Here is a 19,764-nt window from a genome sequence, read left to right as displayed (position 1 = left end):
ATGCAAGTTCATTGGGTGTGTATATTAGAAGTATGACAATAAATATTGTTAAAATGTCATAGAAATACACATTGTTGACTTCAATTTATAGACGTAATGGTATAGGCTATCAGACGCCATCTAGACATGAGGTTCGAACCCTCAGCGGGAGGAAATATTTACTGGACTTTTCATTTTAATTGGATACCTCTGCTTTAAACATTAAGCCAATAGTTTAGGAATATGCATGAGCTTTGTAGTTTTTCCTTTTTCATGTGTTGTACGAGACAATAAATGTGACAAATAAGAAGTATTTTAAAGTAGGCCTACAATAACGTATACCACGTAATCCTGTACATTTTCCCACTGTGGGACTAAAAGGATTATCTTATTTTATCTTAAAACGTGTGTGTGTGTGTGTGTGTGTGTGTGTGTGTGTGTGTGCGTGTTTGTGTGTGTGTGTGTGTGTGCGCGCGCGCGCGTTCGTTGGGCAGGGGAGGGCTCCTAAAGGGGCGTGGAATAAACCAACATCACAGGCTAATGCAGGTCCCAGCATGCCATTAATGTATCTGGCGGCATCTCCCATCACCAGTGGCGGCATGAAACCGACATTGTGATAAAGGAGCATCTCCTCCACGTCTTTCTCTTCTCCTCAAGCGGAGCTCGGGCTTTCACTCTCGCAGCGGCGGAGATATGAGGAACCCACTGGCCGGGTTAGCGCTGACATTCTGGCTCTTTCTAGAGGTGAGCGGCGCCTGCCATTGTTGTTCACGAGCGACGGTATTTTTTCATAGCTTTGGCAGACAAGCGCGTCCGGTTGAGGGCGCAGCGCCGCCCTTTGAGCGCGTTGATATGTGGAGACAAGAAGTCGCTTTTGTTTGTGCGGCGTCGCGGCTGCTAGCAGGCTCCCTTTGATGTCGCGCGGATGCGTGCCGCCTCGTATTGTTTTGGGAGCGTTGTTCGCCAAATTTAATTCAAACGTAGCATCATTTAACCGAGATGAATCTCATCGTAGAGGACACATTGGGATTTTCACAAAATGACTGACATTGTGGTAACTTCGGCATGCGCGAGACCCATTAAGAAACACTTAATATATTAAGTAATAAAATCTGAACTTTATTTTGGTAGCACGTTTGTGATGTAAAGAACCAATACTTCTAGAAAGGGTGATGCTGACGGCTTCATGTACCCGCCTGACAGACAGTGGAGATAGTCCTTCCTAAACAGGAAACCACAGTGGGGGGCTGTCAGAACGCCAGGTAGGCTACCTGGGATTCTGTCATCCTTTGTCCTTGTGACCAGACCCCTGGAACTACTCACTGAGGTACTGGGCCTGGAGGACAAACACACTCACTGGTGTAATCCAATTGTACCAATGAATGACTCATTTCTCATAATGGGATTTTCCACATCTTGATGCATTTCTACTTTTTGTGAGTCCAATTTAGTGCCATACATATGTTCCTGTTTTCTTAACTGTGTAACACATGCACTTTGACGTCTCCACATGAGAATCATTTTCACTCGTGTGAATGTTCGGGTTGTCATTGGAGATTTTCACATTTCTTTTAGGATCATTTAAACATGAGTGAGAGGACGACAAGGAGCTCTAATTGTAATTGTTTTGGACAGGGCTCTGAAGGTAGCGCGATATGGTCACGATCCCCGCTCTTCCTGCCAGTCCAGTGCCGCTGACATTCATGTCTGTTCGTGTATTATTAATACTCATCATTATTATTTTATTTCATTCAGCAGACTTAGTGAGCACATCCATTTTGAATGCGAGCATGCGGCCAAGAGGGACCCGAGCCCTTGGACCTTGTGCTGGTTCACTTTGATATGTGGCAACTTGTACATTTAGATTGAGGCCGCTGATGATTTGTTTCTTCTTCGTCTGCTTTGAGCAGCGAAAGAGCAAACCACTTCAGTCTCGTGTTGTGGTGGAAGAGCCTTGGACATCACCTGGGCTTCAAATGTCTCACTGAAAGGAAGGCAGGTTTAGCTAAGAATCGCAGTCTGTCCACACTCATGAGCTCGTCATCTTTGGACATGGAAAAACATGTATTTAAACAGATATTATTGATTTATATAAGTTTAAATCTAAATCTCAGTGGGGCGATCTTAAAAATGTTGCGTTTGCGAACGTTCGTCACCGCCACCGGTGTCACGTTCTGCCACAACATGGATTTCGCAAGAGGTGGATGGGTCGAAAGAAACTGGAATTTCAACCGCGAGACGGATGTTCGAAACCCCCTTCGTGACGTTTTTTTCTAAACCTAACTACGTGGTTTTGTTGCCTAAACCTAACTGCAGTTTTTGAAGCCCAACCATTATGATTGATACACTGCATTTCGTGGCTATTTAACGAACCCGAGACAGTGTTGCTCAGACAACATTCCTGCTACTGCCAGTGGGCGGATTCAAAGGGTGGATCCAGTCCACGACTCTGTAAGCATAAACCGACTGTGCGTTTTGTATAGAACTAGTAAAAAGGCAGGGGTGGGGCCAGTGTCTCAAAACAGCCATATACCATGGAAAATGTTTTACCATCACTCAATTTTAGCCTTTAATCCTTTAAAAAAATAGTGTCTTGGTGATGATGCATTCAGTGGAAATATGAGACACCTGGCACATTATGACTAACGGTTAGGAAGCTTTGTAACTCGGTCTGATGCATGCTGGTGAAAGGAATTCCGATGCCAGAGTTGGAGAGAAATTCACCTGCAATACCGTGTGTGTGTGTGTGTGTGTGTGTGTGTGTGTGTGTGTGTGTGTGTGTGTGTGTGTGTGTGTGTGTGTGTGTGTGTGTGTGTGTGTGTGTGTGTGTGTGTGTGTGTGTGTGTGTGTGTGTGTGTGTGTGTGTGTGTGTGTGTGTGTGTGTGTGTGTGTGTGTGTGTGTGTGTGTGTGTGTGTGTGTGTGTGTGTGTGTGTGTGTGTGTGTGTGTGTGTGTGTGTGTGTGTGTGTGTGTGTGTGTGTGTGTGTGTGTGTGTGTGTGTGTGTGTGTGTGTGTGTGTGTGTGTGTGTGTGTGTGTGTGTGTGGTCGGTCGGTCAAGGGGGCAATGAGGGGATCAATGTTTTTTTTTCTGACTTAAAGAAAACTGTTCATCTAACTGTCTCTTGGAGCAAATGACTCCTCTTAAAGACAAACACACCTTGGACAATGGGAATAAAGTAGTGCTGCAGATAATAACCATGTTGTTTGAATGCGTAAAGGCGTCTGTGATAGTAACAACAACGCAAATATAAATAAAGAGTTTTCGCCTAGCTTGACATCTCGCTTTTTCGCCACGCTCACATCTGGAATAGCTGTTGTTGTGGTAATGGCTATATGAATGTGTTATGGAGTTGTTTTTACACTCACTGACGTGTATGACAGGACCTTCGAGACACTGAGAGCCTTGGACCTCTAGACACTGGGCAGCACACACTAAGCATGGAAACTATTTTCAGGCATTCATTTTAAAGGATGTCTCAAATATACCACCTGTTCTGAAAAGTGAAGCCCATGCAAAAGTGCCTTAAACTTGCAACCCAAATTTGCAACCCACTCTGCCATGTGAAGAACGTGCAAACTCCACACTGCCCGGGATCGAAGCCGGGCCCCTCTTGCTGTGAGGTGACAGTGCAGCCCCCTTAAACTTAGAGCATGATTATCTCACAAATAGAAGTAAGACAAAAAATAAGAGGACTAGTCTCATGGCATCATTTATTCGCCACGACGTTAGCACAGGAGTCCTTTGATGTGTAAAGGGCCCGATAAATCAGCTACCTTTTTTATAGTCTTGATGTTGACTGAGGACTTTGAAAACCCCTCATCTCCAGTGAGAAACGTCTAGTTGATGCAGAAGGTCGTTGCATCAACTAAATAATGTTGTAATTCCTTCTCCCTCATGTTGCTCTGCTTGAATCCTGTTTTCTAACACAGCAAAGAGAAGCTGTGATCTGGATTTGACCCATTCAGGCCACCGTACCCCTCCTCCTGCTAGAGCCGGTGTGCAGCCATCCAGTTAATAAACAGTCCATTTCCAGGCTTGCAAGGATATTGTTTATGTGCCCTATAATTGCATTATCACGCAGGTGTATGATCATGGTTGGTTTTATTTAGGCATGGGTGACGCGTCTGCATTTCCTCCTGCACCGACGGTGCTTTGTATTCAGTATTGGCAAATCTTTGCTGCTCTCTGCTGGGCGGCACCAAACTGTAATACACCTTTTTGTTTCCTTTTATGGTGATTTGATTTTAAAGTGGCATGTTTTAAATTCATGTCACATGGCCCTCCAAAGGATAAGCAGGTATTACTAATGGATGGATTAATTACAACACAGTAAATTTTGTATGCAAAAACAGAATTGGATATAATGATGTGTAAAGTATTTCACTTTATTTAATAATTTGAGTTGTTTTCATTTCGGGACTTTAAATCTCCCAAATGGCTGCTTGGTCTTCAGTTAGAATCTTCTGTATTTTAGTAATTTGCAGGTGAAAAGATATCTATTAATTTTTTCAAACTGGACTAGATTTAATATAAAACATTTTTTGTGGCCTTTATGGAATTGCCATTTCGATGATTATATTTTTTTAAACATTTATCAGGATCCTGGTCAAATGTCTTTGCGATACAAAAGCAGTTTAAATATAAAATCTTTTTTATTAATACTATTGTGCAGGTGCCAGAGTTTACACTCTCTGCGCTGCATTATTGTCCACAGGGCGTACAAACTAAATGAACTGTGAAGAATGAAATAGACGAATGTAGCACAGAGTTATGCCCACAGACTGTAGGTGTAACCGGCAAAAAGCCATAAAACAACCTACACAATGCTGAGGAGGTATTGTACTTATCTGTAAACTCATATCATATATCCATGCACTACTTTATTGCCTTTCTACAAGCCCTGAAAGTCAAGTATTAAATGCATTATAAAGAAACAAAGGTTGAATATCCTGTAAACTATTTGATTTCTCTAAAACATCAAATTAACTTTGAAATGATCACTTACGAATGGAAGGTTTTCTATATTATGGGTCAACAGATCTCTCACTTGTTTCTTCTCCGTTTTGTTGTCGTCTGTTCTTACTTGGAGAGCATTTATGCTTTTGTTCTGTTTTAAAGTTTCATTTGACAACTTCACAATAGTTGTGCAGAACAAAATAAGCATAAAGTCCTCCGTTTTGTTTCCATCGCCTTCCTCAAAGCAGGTAGGTCTGGTAACGCCACTGGACACGTTGCTCACTCCAATAACAGCTGCTTCCTGTGCATGTAGCAGGAGTAGGATTATAAAATACAGAATTCAACTGCATAACAGCTGGCAACAAGGCCTGTACTCCTGGTCTGCCTGATGCAGACCAGGAGACTGAACAGATTTTCTTTAGACTTCCTCCTCACTGTCTCCACTTCAGGCCAAAACTCACACTGACACTCAAATGATGCTTGTTAGTCTGATGCTGCCAGCTAATGGCATCTGTGAGGTCAGCTGAGATCGATAAGGCAGGAAGGATGGCGTATGGGAGGAGAGGAAGAAAGGAGTGAAACATAGTTAGAGTGGAAGAGATGAAACAGAATGAATTAGAATCAAGCAAAAGAGGAGATTTGTGAAGAAATTAAGGCAAACATGACCATTAGGTTCTTTTTACGGTTGATATTGACGCAATTGTGTCCATATATTGAAATTCGCTTTTGACCATTTTAATGCCGAGATCTTTCCGGATCATTCCAAGTGCTTGTTATTACAGAATCACAGAGATTTACGCCTCATTCCTGGCAGTGCGGTCAGCACAATTTAGACCTGCAACCTGATCACGAGTGTTGCAGCAAACTGCAAGCTAAAGGAATTAAAGTGATGGCAGCTATTCTAATGAGTTTGAAGGCCCGCACTGGGGCAGAGAGCCGTGTTCGGTAATGTCTGACCTGTTAGCGGGGTGCCTCTTTATTGGCACGTCTCCTTTCTCCATCTACACCTACGGCATCCCGCAACCTCAAAGGCCAAACACAGCCTTGATCGCCACGCATATACACACACACACACACACACACACACACACACACACTCACACACTCCTACTTCTAAAGCTTTCATGTGGGTTGTTCAACCATTATCCCCCCCCCCCCCTCTCAAATGCCCTTCAGCCAAAACCCATCTGAGCTGCTTTTATAGCAGGAAAACACATTCTCCGGTTGCGTAACGGTCATTCTTGTCCCGCTGGAGCACAGAGGGACATGTTTCCTTCTCTGTCAGCACTTACACGGAGCTCTAATTAGAGAAGGACAATGAACAGAGCTGGGCGGTGACCACTGCTGGCATAGCGTTGGGAACAGCACAACAATTAGGTCCAAGCTAATGTTGATGGATGGCAAAAAGTCAATAATTGTAAAAAGTTGAACTTTTGTTATTTTGTGTTGTGTGTATTTGTATATTATAAATGCCATTCGAATATATTATATGTGAGCATTGCTGGTTTGTTCTCTCTGCATGTACTGTACTGTACGCAGTATGCCAATGACGTAGTCCTCATTTATCCTCGCCTACACTCATCCATCCAGCCAGAGGTGCCATCGTTAAGTGAGTCATATAAAGGCCGATGTCGGCCAGAATATTGTGAGATGAGAAGCTATTAGATTCTAAAGGGGTATTGAGAGGGAGGATCAGGAGAGTTGATATCAGAGCCTGGTCTTCAGTACAATTGAAGAGACAGCAATTTGGTTTAAAACTAATATCATTCATCAGTTATGCTCAACCAACATGAGAGGGCGAAGAAGTAGAGCTGCCCCCAGGATCAGACTTTAGGCGGTTTGGTTGCATTTTGCGTATTCTTGCTCTTGGTTAGTAGTTAGCTCTTCTTTTTCTTTTCTTTTTTACACCCAACGACTATAATTTAGATTTTATGGACCCAGTTGTCGAGGCGAAATGCTGACCCCTTCAATTGCAGCCCGGATATTGTACATATTGATGCTGAGAGGAAGCCAGACATATGGAGGGTACTCTCATAAAGCCTCAGGCACTTGTGCTCAGTTAACAGTTCTGGCTGCTGTAAAGCATTACATTACCCTCCTGGTCCGAAGAAAATTAATATTAATGACATTTTCTGATATGACCATCACTATCAGGTCCAAACATCTTATGGCTGAAGTTCATTAGAATTGTCTTGAATACTCACGATCCCCAGAAGATGAATTATGCTATTGAGTATGTATATGTTCCCAGAGGATGCACCTTTCTAATTTTGATGGCAGTGTTGGTCAGATGGTCCACCACTTTGGTCCAGATTCAAATATACCCACAGCTGGTGGATGTATTGCCATGCCATTGGGTAACGGACATCCTCAAATGTCTTTTAGGATGACTGATTCTCAGTATTAAACATGGCCATCATTCAGCTTCTGTGTTTTTAAAATGTATAAGAAAGATCAGAGGAGAAACATGAGAATTGTCCCTCAGATGACAGTGATGATTTGACGACGGCTTTCTGTGCGGATAACACTTCTCACCAGCGATGGTCGCAAAACCCAGCCTGGACAAATGGAGTGGCTGTGCATTGCGTCAGTGGGAGGGGTTGGGATGCTTTTCTCTCCTGCGGCTGTACTTTGTTCAAATCTCCCACTGCTGTCTCTCTCTCTGTCTCTCACTGTGTGTGCTCCCAACATTTCCTCTCAGCTGTGGTGTCAGAGTATGGCCAACATCCTCCACCAGTGGCCTGTCAAATAACCTATTGTGTTGCCATGTCGGGAACCACCGAAACAACTCGAGCCGGCATGCAACAGTGTCGACGATGGGGACCGTTGTGTCCTTTTGGGCCCCTCTCCACTGCTGTCAAGGATGCAGCTTGTTTGTGTGCATGTTCAGTCTTCTCAGAGTAATAATGCATTTGAGATTTGGACCACTTAGGAACTTGGATAATAAAAGCTGGATATTTCACTGGATACGTGAAATTAAATTAGGGGACCACTCAAGTTATTAGTTATAAGGGCACTATACGTATCCATTCCAGATGTTATTGCAATCCTTTGATCGGCGATAGTCTGGGCAAATATGTCTTCTATCATGTTAGATGTCATTTTATATTGAGGTATCAGTGCATATCACAATACAGTAATTGTTCTGTACATTCAGTTAAGAATTTTTTTTTTTTTTAAATGACCATAATTTCAATTTCAATTCAGTTTATTTTGTATAGCCCAATATCACAAATTACAAATTTGCCTCAGAGGGCTTTACAATCTGTACACATACGACATCCCTGTCCCAGGACCTCACATCGGATAACATCCATAACATCCTCGGTCTTTGTTTGTGTGATGAATCTGATATGGTTTGAAGTCATCACAGAGCTACAGTACGTACGGACACATCGCTTTAGTAACATGTGTTTCATCTGATCACATTTCAGACGGACTGTCCCTTAACTGAGTGAGAGGATCAAGTATATGCTTTCGAAAGCTGCTCCTGCTTCACTGTTACTTTTTAGTTTTATCACAACGAGAACTTAATAGAGTTTCGTGCATTACAAAGTAACATGAGTGAATGTCATATCAGTTTCATGCGGCCCGCCACCCTGAGGCGAGGCGTGTCCCTGCAGGATGAGGCCCTTCACCTAGCACGCTCTGCCTTGCCGGGCGCAGACACGATAACGGTGAAAATCCCCGCGCGCCACGACAAAGTGGGCTGCATTTTCACGGGGATAATTTCAAAGGCAGTTAATTAAAGGGCGCTGTGTAGCCGGCTATCTGTGCATTCTCAATGAAAGCCTGTAATGGAGAAAAAAAATGAGGATACACACACACACACACACACACACACAGGGTGCAGGGGGATCATTGCTGAGTGTGCTGTCATTGTGTATTTTTTTATTTTTTTTTATCAAGTTGGACAAATAAAATGTTTTCCTAAACTAATTTCATCCGTCTGTCTTTTACAGTGTGTGGAAGCCAAAAAGTACTGCTGGTATTTTGAAGGCAGATACCCCATCTACTTCATGTAAGTACTACAACGTTCCGCTCCTCCAAAACGAACCACAACCTTGAATCACTATCACTTATGGCCACTACAAAGAGATTTGACAATTTGCACTTTTTGCTTTTGAATGGCCAAGTGTAGCACGCCACCCTTTGATCTGCTTAAACCAGACTTGTGAAATGACGCAGGTCTTTGCGATTTTTAAAGTTCTGTTACTAGAAGTTTGTTCCATTCCATTGCCCGAACCGCTTATCCTATTTAGGGTCACGGTCGCTGGTGCTGATCCCAGCTGACATTGGGTGAAGGCAGGGTTCACCTGGACAGGTCGCCAGTCCATCACAGGGCTCATAGAGACAGACAACCATTCACAATCACATTCACACCTACGGGCAATTTAGAGTCCAATTAACCTAAGTCTTTGAACTGTGGGAGGAAGCCGGAGAACCCGGAGGGAACCACGGGGAGAACAAGCAAACTCCACACAGAAGGACCGACCAGACCGGGATCCGAACCCGGGGCTCTCTTGCTGTGAGGCGACAGTGCTAGCCAATAATAAAAAATAACATCAGTCCTTGTTCTTTGAGCAATTCTCCTTCATTGAACTTTTGTAAACATGTAATGCAATTCTTCAAAAGACTACAGAGCAAAAAGTGCAACAAATTTCTAAATCTATTTTTCTGAAAAAGTGAGTCTTGAGTTTTGGTAATGTTTAACACTAAAACTGAAGATTGTCAACACTTCCGGTTTCACAGTAGAGGCCCACCCAGGCGGCAACCTCTGGTTCTGCCGAGTGAAGAGATGTGGAAATGTTCAACTTTCATTCAATTCTCTACTGACCAGCAGGGGGCGACTCCTCCGATTGCAAAAATAAGTCTGGTTGTATAGAAGTATGAGAAAATAACCTCTCTTGATTTATATCCCCAGTAAACATTGTAAACATTACTTTATGGTCTCAAGCTCTAGTTTCAAGTCTTCTTTATTACAGCATGATGTTTAATTAGTAATTGATGGTCCATTTAGAGTCAAACAGACCATAAAGCAGGGTATGCTTAGGCTTACTGTGATTGACAGGCTGCTGCCTTTACCAGAGACGTATACGGCGTCTCTACGTCACTCCTCTACGTCACTCCTCTACGTCACTCCTCTACGTCACTCCTCTACGTCACTCTTCTACGTCACTCCTCTACATCACTCCTCTACGTCACTCTTCTACGTCACTCCTCTACGTCACTCTTCTACGTCACTCCTCTACGTCACTCATCTACGTCACTCATCTACGTCACTCCTCTACGTCACTCATCTACGTCACTCATCTACGTCACTCATCTACGTCACTCATCTATGTCATTCATCTACGTCATTCATCTACGTCACTCCTCTACGTCATTCATCTACGTCACTCATCTACGTCACTCTTCTACGTCACTCCTCTACGTCACTCATCTACGTCACTCCTCTACGTCACTCATCTACGTCACTCATCTACGTCACTCATCTACGTCACTCATCTATGTCATTCATCTACGTCATTCATCTACGTCACTCCTCTACGTCATTCATCTACGTCACTCATCTACGTCACTCTTCTACGTCACTCCTCTACGTCACTCTTCTACGTCACTCCTCTACGTCACTCATCTACGTCACTCATCTACGTCACTCCTCTACGTCACTCATCTACGTCACTCATCTACGTCACTCATCTACGTCACTCATCTATGTCATTCATCTACGTCATTCATCTACGTCACTCCTCTACGTCATTCATCTACGTCACTCATCTACGTCACTCTTCTACGTCACTCCTCTACGTCATTCATCTACGTCACTCTTCTACGTCACTCCTCTACGTCATTCATCTACGTCACTCATCTACGTCACTCATCTACGTCATTCATCTATGTCATTCATCTACATCACTCCTCTACGTCACTCCTCTACGTCATTCATCTACGTCATTCATCTACGTCACTCCTCTACGTCACTCCTCTACGTCACTCCTCTACGTCATTCATCTACGTCACTCCTCTACGTCACTCCTCTACGTCACTCCTCTACGTCATTCATCTACGTCATTCATCTACGTCATTCAACTACGTCATTCAACTACATTCCAAATATGTTAACTTTCATTTATTGGCTGCAAAAACAACAACATGGCGACGGCCGTAATCCTAGATGACGAGACCGCTGAACTCGAGTCCAAACTAACAGGTGACGTCACAATCACTAGGTCCATTTCATATAAAAATGCATTTATTTTGAAGCACACACAGAAAGTGACAATGATGATTGAGATTCATCAGTACCTTTACGCATCAAAAGCAAAATATACAATGAAAACATACGTGGCGAATAAATGATGCCATGAGACTAAAAACAACAGATCCGTTTGCAGCTTTCCTCACATAAATACATGAAACAAACAACAAAAATAGATATACAACATTACATTTGGATTGAAACTGGGCCGATGTGTTCGCTGGAATATCAAAAAGAAGCAACAAATCTGCACTGAGCTGCAGAGCTGTGTTGCATCTCATTGGGTTCATCAGCACGTGCAGGATGAGTCAATGGGTGGTTTTAGGAAGCTTGTTTTTCTGATTCAGACAGACAACGAGCTTCTCCCACAGTTCCAACCTTTATCCATTTAGCTTGCTTTCCTGCTACTGGCCACAGAGGAAGAGAAGACTACCCGGAAAGAGAGATTACCTGAGTAATGAAAAACAACTCTGAGGAAAATCCTCCTTCCTCCTTCACTGTGATTTCTCTCTCCAGCTTCAACCACACCTTTTCCAAATAGCAATCCACAGGACAGAGAGAATGGAGATGGAACGTCTATCGTAGAAGCATACTGTATGTCTATTTTGATGATGACACAGATGACACATTTTACTTCTGCCTTGATTCCATTCTCACTAGAGGAAAACCACAATATACAAAAATAGTTTTGGCTCTTCAAAACCATCAAAGACACAAAGGGAAGAGAAGCAGTACAGCAGTGGGGTTATGGTCTGCTTCAGCAGAAGCTTTGACAGGTAGGTGTTTCCAGAGACACTTCTTTTCACTTCCAATTTGGAATAAACAAGAATGTAAGAGTGAATGAGCATATTTGAAGGTCATTGAACACAACTCGGTAGAACATGATGATGACTCTCAAGAGCTTCATTATTTACAGCTGTAATCAATGTATCCAAAGCTTGGAGACTTAAGTTTGAATATTCACATTTCTCTAATTATAACAATTTATTTCAACAGTTCCACTATTTATGTTGATCTTATAAATAGTTGTGTTTGAGGCCACTGTTTTTGTTACTTCTTTGTTAGAGGGGTTGCCTAATTAACAATGAAAAGCACAATTAGTACCTTGTTTGGACTCCACATTCCTGTATTAATCCTGGATTAAACACACCGGATTAAAGGCACGTTTGGAAAAACAAATGGGAAGCCAAATCTTCAGGATCAGAAATCTTTGGATCTGCTTTGACGTCGAAAGTATTACGATGAGATCAGAATTTAATCCAATTCAACCATTATAATCCTATGCATGCACTTGGGTGTCATATTACTTGCCCTCCAGCTTCAGCCCTTCTCCTCACACTTAGGCTGCTTCTGTGTGCTCGTGAAATATTTGCTCTCCAAATTCTCCTCTGCTCTTGGAATTTTTCTTTTTGTGCAATAACCTTGTCAAAATAGACCGTATGTCTATGCCCACTTTTATTATTTTGAAAGGTGAGTTTAGCTAAGCCAGAGATTCCATGCTTTTCTTTTTCTGGGCATCAACCTCACTTTACATCCTGTGGAGAGTTGATGGTTACGCATGGTGCAGACCTCTGCATAGAATATAATAAGTGTATGTAGATTGCGGGTTGTATATTCCATCACACAATGCAGAAGTGGTCATCTACTCAGAGCACCTTTCTGGTTTGGACTTCATAATCTTTAGAAAAACTCTGGTTTAATTTCGAGATGAGGATGTTGTGGAGGCCCAAAGAATGTGCCTATTCCATATTGATTCTAAATTCTCCGCCGTGCCTCCTGTACAAAGAATATTTTCCACCGTTTTTGCAAACAGGCAGAGAGCATGGCGGGGTTTGGTATCGATCTTGCACGGGGAAAGACTACTTGTTTTAATACTGCAGACCCTGGGGCCTCCAGGGACAACGGTTGCTCGTCCCTGATCTAGTGTTGAAATGCTAGACAGCACTGGGAGTCTGAGGTATGCACTGTCATGCTGGCTATCCACAGTCATCTATCTCACACACACACACACACACACACACACACACACACACACCTTGTTATTGGTTCAGCTGTGTAAGTGCAGGTTTCCTGCTGCTCACCAGACACTGATCAATCACAGTTGTTGTGAATATTTGGCTCCCAGGCTGCTGGCTTGTCATTTAGAATGAAACTCTTTAAAGTTTGTTTACAGAGCAGAAACCGTGATGAATGACTTCATCATCGTACGGATTATGGCCAAGTAGTTGTTCACTTACAAAGAATTTGCTTCGGTGTTAGTCAGCAGTGAATATAATAATAAGAGAACAAAAGGAATAAAAAGCAAGAAACATGAATAGAAAATAGAAAAGCTTACATTGTAAATTTTAATATGAAATGAATAAAAAGTATATATAGAATATTTGTAATGTTCTTTTAATTGCCCATATGCAGAATGAAAAAAATATATATTGCAATTTTATTGCTAAAGGGGAAGACATATTTCCTCCTCTGTCCAGTCACAAACTCGCTACTTGGCTCAACATCAGAATCTACCGGTTATCTGCAATTTCTTTAAATTCATTCCTGACAATATGTTTCTATTACAGAGAGGGCACACACTTTATTTTAGTGAACATCCTTTTGAATGAAATACAAACAATAGATACGTAGTAGGACAATGGAATTACATCTTCTGGGTGCATCACGTGATGCACCCAGAAAACACAAAACACTTTTCCCCTCGACTTACATCGGAAAAGGGACATCTGGAGCTCAGCAAATAATATTGTAGTTTTAGGTGAATCAACAATCATCAAGAGTTACTTTCCTCCCTCCAGAGAATGAGGCTGGATGGAGACTTTGCTTGTACGTATCTGTGTATAATGTGAGGCTAACTGCTGACCTGTATGCCTCCCTGTGGTCTTTCTTTGTTGTAGATGTCGCTCCTATGAGGACTGCTGTGGGACTCGCTGCTGTGTGAGAGCCCTGTCCATCCAGAGACTATGGTACTTCTGGTGAGTTCTATGTTGTACCTCTGTGTCTGATTGCCGTGTTGCAGATAATACCTACAGAACATTTAGTCATTGACACTGACATCAGGCTAAAAACAGTTCTTTTCTTCCATCCTCTTCGTGGTGTTGACGATGTTGGGTTGGTGAAAGATCCGCTATGTCGTCTGTTTTTCCCCTCAGGGTGCTGCTGATGATGGGAGTGCTGTTCTGCTGCGGTGCCGGTTTCTTTGTCCGCAGGAGGATGTATCCGTCCCCTCTGAGAGACGAGCAAGCCTTCAACGTCTCCTTCACCAGACACCCTGCCACCTCACCAGGTACAGCAGGATTCAGACAGATACACAAGGGACACGGGGTGGCCGTGTGCCTTTCACACCTGGCCACCCCGTGTCTTCGAGCATGTGAGCGGGCCCCACCCATGGCCGCCCCTCTGCAAGGGGCTAATATGGGCGGTAACAGCTGATAACGACGGCCAGGCCACCATCGCGTAAGAGTAGAACACACCATCCTGTTGCCCACTCAGGTAAACACTGGTCTGTGCGCACCGATGCTGCCGTTAGCACCGTTAGCCGTCAACTTGTCGAGAGCTGTATGGAGGCACTAGATATGCTCTGAATTTTGAATTCAGCACCTTTTAAAGACATTTCTAAGAATTGCACAAACCACAATATTTGACTGCTCATTTAGAAACTCCTGATTCAGATTCAGACCCAGTTTCAGACATCTTTTTACCCGTCAGTCCCACATCCGTCTGACGTAACAGTTGGAATCAACAGAGCGGTCTCCGGCAGCCACAGAACGTCCATCCTTTTTAAATGAAAAGCATTTGTGCACATAGAAAATCTGAGTGGAAACACTGGAAGTTCTAAAAACAATGAAATATTGCAACTTGGTGCAATAGAATCCGACTGAGTGAATTAATCATGACATACATTGAGCGTGTAACTTAAATGTCACTCAAGCTTCTTCTGAGGAGACAGAAACATCACATCTATGTGGAGTGACGAGGAGAACATGTCCTGGACTGGAGCTCTTTTAATGATGTCATCTCATTGTGTCTGTACACATACGACATCCTCTGACCTTTTGACCCTCACATCGGTTCAGGAAAAACTCCCAAAAATGAACAGAGTTGATAATAAATGATAGCTGTTTTCTCCTTTTCCTTTTAGTTTCCCAGCAGCCGGGGAGTATGCAGGGCTTTGGGGTCAACGGGATGACAGGTGGCGACCCGGGGGTCACCATCACACACCCGGCATACCCGCCACAGCCTGGCTGTGCCCATATGATGATGGGCCCCTACCCTCCACCTCCATCCTACTGCAACCACCCGCCTCCGTCCTACGAACAAATATTTCAAAACAGCGACAAGAAGTAACTTCTGCAAGGTACTAAGGAGATGGAACTTGACAAGTGGAGTAAAAAAGGGAAGGAGGGAGAGGAAGTTCAGATTGAGATGAGGGAGAGAAAAGCCTGCCAATTGATTTCAACTCAAGACTTGGAAAACACACACAATCTCTTGTCCTGGTGAAAAAGACCAAACGAGGCACAGTAACCAGAATCTGCACACACACACACACACACACACACACACACACACACACACACACACACACACACTTTAATTGATTAATTTATGTGGATCTATCTGTACAGTGATGGTTGGGCTTAAAGACGGGCGAGGATGCACTGTTCAGGTTTTGGATGCACCTTCTGCCACCTGTTCTTTCTCCACCCTCCCAATGCAACTGACAGCTAGAACTGTACACAAGTGAACGGAAACCCATCATATATTAAAATGCTGTTTTGGGAACCGTTTAGAAATACTTTCAACTGAACAGCTGAAAAATGCTACACGTTATTATAAAAATACATCTCTGTACAAACTGTCCATTTTCAAAGAGTGACATCGACTTATTTTCCACCCAGCATTTTACTGCAAGATGGGCCCTTTACTAAATGATGAGTTCTTGATCCATTTTTTATTACGGTGTGTGTAGTCCTGTTATGTAATGACATAATGAGCTGCTCCGGCAGTCACCAGCTCATTCTCCTGTTAGCGCCGATGAAGGCTTTTAGTTCAGCGCTAGAGGAATCAGACTAGGACACGCTGCACAGGAACGCTGAGACGGGAAAGTGGCCGATGCCACTGTCGGAATATGCCGAGTCAAATGGGCCCATGGGACATGAGAACGACACGTCACTTGTGTTCCACCACTCTCCTCCAACACGTACAGATTCTGTCACTGGTTCACATGTTGCTTCATACTGGATGATCACCTCTCCACCCCTGAAGGCAGCTGTCACTAATGTGACCAACGGCATACTTGTCCGGTACCTGACTGACCGAGCGTGGCTCTCCGTAGCTACATGTTAGTCCTGTCCAGCTGGCAGAGCGTCACCGTGGACAAAGTCTGATCGCTAACTCTGGCTTAATGCTGCCGATGTTGCGTCATCGCACACCTAAAGTCAATTCACTTACGGGGTGGGGGGGGGGGGGGGTAAAGTATATCCACACAATGTTTTAAATTTGTGCCGCTCATCGACAGCAAACCGTCTCGACGGTGCTGACACACAGTAGCTTTATCCCCAGAAATGATGCTTAATAGCTGTGTTGCACCATTTAATTTCCTCTCCTCAGCTGGAGGAAATATGTTTCCACTGAAGAGGAATGGTTTGCATCTGAGAGCTTTTAATCCCTACTTTTCATTGAATGAAATGGTGCTCAGTGGTGAACAAAGTGCCAGCTGTTGGGACAAGAGTCAGCTAGTGTGTTAGTGGTTAGCTCACCAGCTGCAGCAGTTCACCAACTTAAGTAGCTTCAATCAAATTCAAAGAGCCAAAAGACAGCATCTTTCTGATGGGAGCAGGCCTTAAGCCCTGTCTTTGCACCAGATGAGCTACTTTGGTTGTGTCATTTTAGTCACATCATGAACAAGTGAAAGCTGAGTCTCTAACAGTAGCTTCTTTCATTATTAATGCTCATATTGGGTTGTATTTCGATGTTACTGCTTGTGATGGAAGCGTTGCAGCATGTTAACACTTACTTCTGTCGTACCTATCAGACAGAAGTAGGTACGACAAATTTCAAACACAATCAGAGGACTGTTCTATAAAATCCATGGGACTTACTAAAATGCCTTTATTTGTCAGAGCCACAGTCTAAAACCCCAGATAGTCAATGAACTGTCAAATACCACGAGACAAACAGCAAATACTCAAAACCGAGACGCTGGAACAAAGTAGTCATTGGCTTTGTTCCTGGGGGGGAAAAAAAGATTTCTGCCAATCCAGTTTCAGCATTATTTTCATGTTTAAAAATAGTTTCATGCAGGTTCTGTATGTGTCTGTAAGGGAGCTCCGACTGCCTTTGTTTGGCCAGTCACATGACCTGACTGGATTTCACTTTATATTTCTTCGCCTGCAGCAAAAAATAAATAATCTAAAGTACACACATCAATGATTTCTCACGGTGAAATAAAGCTGCGATGGTAACAGTTTCTGCTTCAGAGACTCAAACCTCACACACAATCCACTTGTTTTTTTGTTATTTGTATTTTTTATATCTGATAAAAACAAAACACCTATCTAATGATGAAGCACAACTAGACTGAGGAGGGAGACACCTGTGTTATAAGCTAAGTCCAAAAGAACATGATTGTTGACTTGGAAGCTGCAAATGTGGTTAAAAATAAGTTCAGTTTTTCTTTTTAAATTAAAAGGGATACTTTGACATTGAGGGGAAAGTGTTCATTTGTGCACCTATTAGATGTTGCGCTGGAGCCAGGCAGGAAATATCTTAGCTTAGCATAAGAGCTAACATCTTTTATTGAAGGTCACTAATTACCATGTTGTTCCCATTTGTTTGCTCTGTACACAGACAGAAACACGTTGGAAACTCTGCACCCAGTTTTTAGCAAGATGAGCAACTTCACCTCGAACCACAAATATTTGTTTTCACATTTCTGACCGAGTTTGGATGAAACAAACAAAGATGCAACACGTCGATGGGGAACTTGAGAGAAGGCTAGCGGTCTTTCTCTGCTTTGGAAAACCACTTCCCGACACAAGCTCTGCACTTAAGACACAGACATGACATCGATATACTCATCTCACTCACTGCAAGAAAGCCAGTCAGTGTTTTTATTCCATTGTTGAAATATTCCTCAAACGCCGTTATTTCTGTTACTAAAGCCGGCACTGTTTTACAGTTTATAGGTTAAAAGGTCTGGATCCAATCACAGACCACAGACACACCTGGTTGAGATCTGAAGTCTACTGAGGGCACTTTTTTGGTTCTATATGCATTAGCCCAAATAGCCCATGCGTTAAGCAAACGTAATCGCACACTAATTGTTATGCATCATCATTTATAAAGCTGTTTGTTGTGTGGGTGCGGCGCTGTCCAGGGTGCTGAATGAGCTCAATCGCTGACAGACAGGAGAACATGGCGTGTTCCGTTTCTTAGCCCGCTTGCTTTCACTTCAGCTCTGCACCGTGGCTGAACTCTCTATGAATAGATCGACATTCATTTCTATTTCCATGCGCTTTCACTTCACTCCGTTTGTTGTGAGTTACTGCTCTCAGCGAAGCCACGCCCTTTATTTCATATGTCATCAGTTTATTTATACGGTTGTTTATATGAGCAGATTAAGTTTTTTATTCGACTGCAACTATTCTGGAATATTTGTCTCTGAAGCTTCAAGGCCCCAAACATGTTATCAAAAGCCGCCAAGCTTTTTTCTGTGAGGTTTCCCCCCCCCTGCTGTTTGTATACCATATTTAAAATCAACATTCAAAATTAAAATACACACTACATTGTGGCTTGTATGGCTCAATTAATACAAAAACAACATTGCAAATATATGTGATAAAATCAAGTGTTGGTCCTTTTTATGAAGGATGAATATCTCTGAGATTTGTTTTCTTTTTCTTTCCCTAATTCTGTAGGGACCATGATTATCACAAACTAATCTGTGTGTATATAAATCTTAAATATAAATGATAGAACTGTCTGCCCTTCAGTGGACTCCCTTCATGGCACCAGACGCTATGGTAAAGGCACTTCGTTAGGATCAAATGGTTTTCAGTTTTCTAAACATGCTTTTGTGTCCACCCGGCTCTCCAGGCAGCTGTGGTGCTGCTTCACTGGGAAAGACTCACACCTCTGGAGAGCCCCTCTCACCCCGATCTGGTTTCTGGTCTCCAAGAGGGAACCAGTAGCAGGTTTCAGAATGAGATCAGGGCCCTGTGCAGCAAAAGAGTTTCTTTTGGTCTCGGGCTGTTGGATATTGGAAATGCATAGCACAATATTAGAGAAGGTAATCATGACAAACTATGCAACAGGTACGTAACTGTAAAAGCATATCAACCTTGTTCACTTCTTCTCCTTTTTCATTTGCTCTTTCAACAGAAAATACCGTCATACATTGTGAAATATGTAAATAAACTTCACTTCTGATAACTTCTGAAATTAAATGCTGGCTAATGTGTGATTTTTTTCATACCACATTAGTATTGTATTGAGAATAAGTATATGCTTTAGGTGCCTTTCTATCCATCAGTTTTTAAGCACATCCTCTATTTGTGCATAAAAAA

General features: G+C 42.8%; 1 protein-coding gene across 7 annotated transcripts; it reads left to right on the top strand.

Annotated features, from left to right (window-relative positions):
* Positions 1-477: 477 nt before the first annotated feature.
* On the top strand, positions 478-19,582 carry vopp1 (VOPP1 WW domain binding protein). Of its 7 annotated transcripts, XM_034560264.1 has the most exons (7): positions 665-723; positions 8,898-8,956; positions 11,858-11,973; positions 13,011-13,154; positions 14,095-14,172; positions 14,350-14,483; positions 15,339-16,062. In XM_034560264.1, exons 4-7 carry the CDS (start codon positions 13,129-13,131, stop codon positions 15,542-15,544), a joined length of 444 nt encoding a protein of 147 aa, XP_034416155.1. In that variant the 5' UTR covers positions 665-723; positions 8,898-8,956; positions 11,858-11,973; positions 13,011-13,128; the 3' UTR covers positions 15,545-16,062. The 7 variants fall into 7 exon arrangements, with proteins under 7 accessions (XP_034416149.1, XP_034416150.1, XP_034416155.1 ...); XM_034560259.1 differs by lacking the exons at positions 11,858-11,973; positions 13,011-13,154 and adding an exon at positions 19,295-19,582 and having other exon boundaries at positions 519-723; positions 15,339-15,554; XM_034560260.1 differs by lacking the exon at positions 13,011-13,154.
* Positions 19,583-19,764: the final 182 nt, after the last annotated feature.

The sequence above is a fragment of the Cyclopterus lumpus genome, chromosome 20 (genome assembly GCF_009769545.1).
Source record: "Cyclopterus lumpus isolate fCycLum1 chromosome 20, fCycLum1.pri, whole genome shotgun sequence".
Taxonomy (NCBI): domain Eukaryota; kingdom Metazoa; phylum Chordata; class Actinopteri; order Perciformes; family Cyclopteridae; genus Cyclopterus; species Cyclopterus lumpus.
The sequence above is the reverse complement of the archived record's forward strand: the minus strand, read 5'-3'. Positions and strand labels throughout refer to the sequence as shown.

Coding starts and splice junctions, on each gene's coding strand:
- vopp1 (XM_034560259.1), top strand. CDS start 673: ATGAGGAACCCACTGGCCGGGTTAGCGCTGACATTCTGGCTCTTTCTA. Junction 14,173..14,349: donor CAGAGACTATGGTACTTCTG/GTGAGTTCTATG, acceptor TTTTCCCCTCAG/GGTGCTGCTGATGATGGGAG. Junction 14,484..15,338: donor ACACCCTGCCACCTCACCAG/GTACAGCAGGAT, acceptor TTTTCCTTTTAG/TTTCCCAGCAGCCGGGGAGT.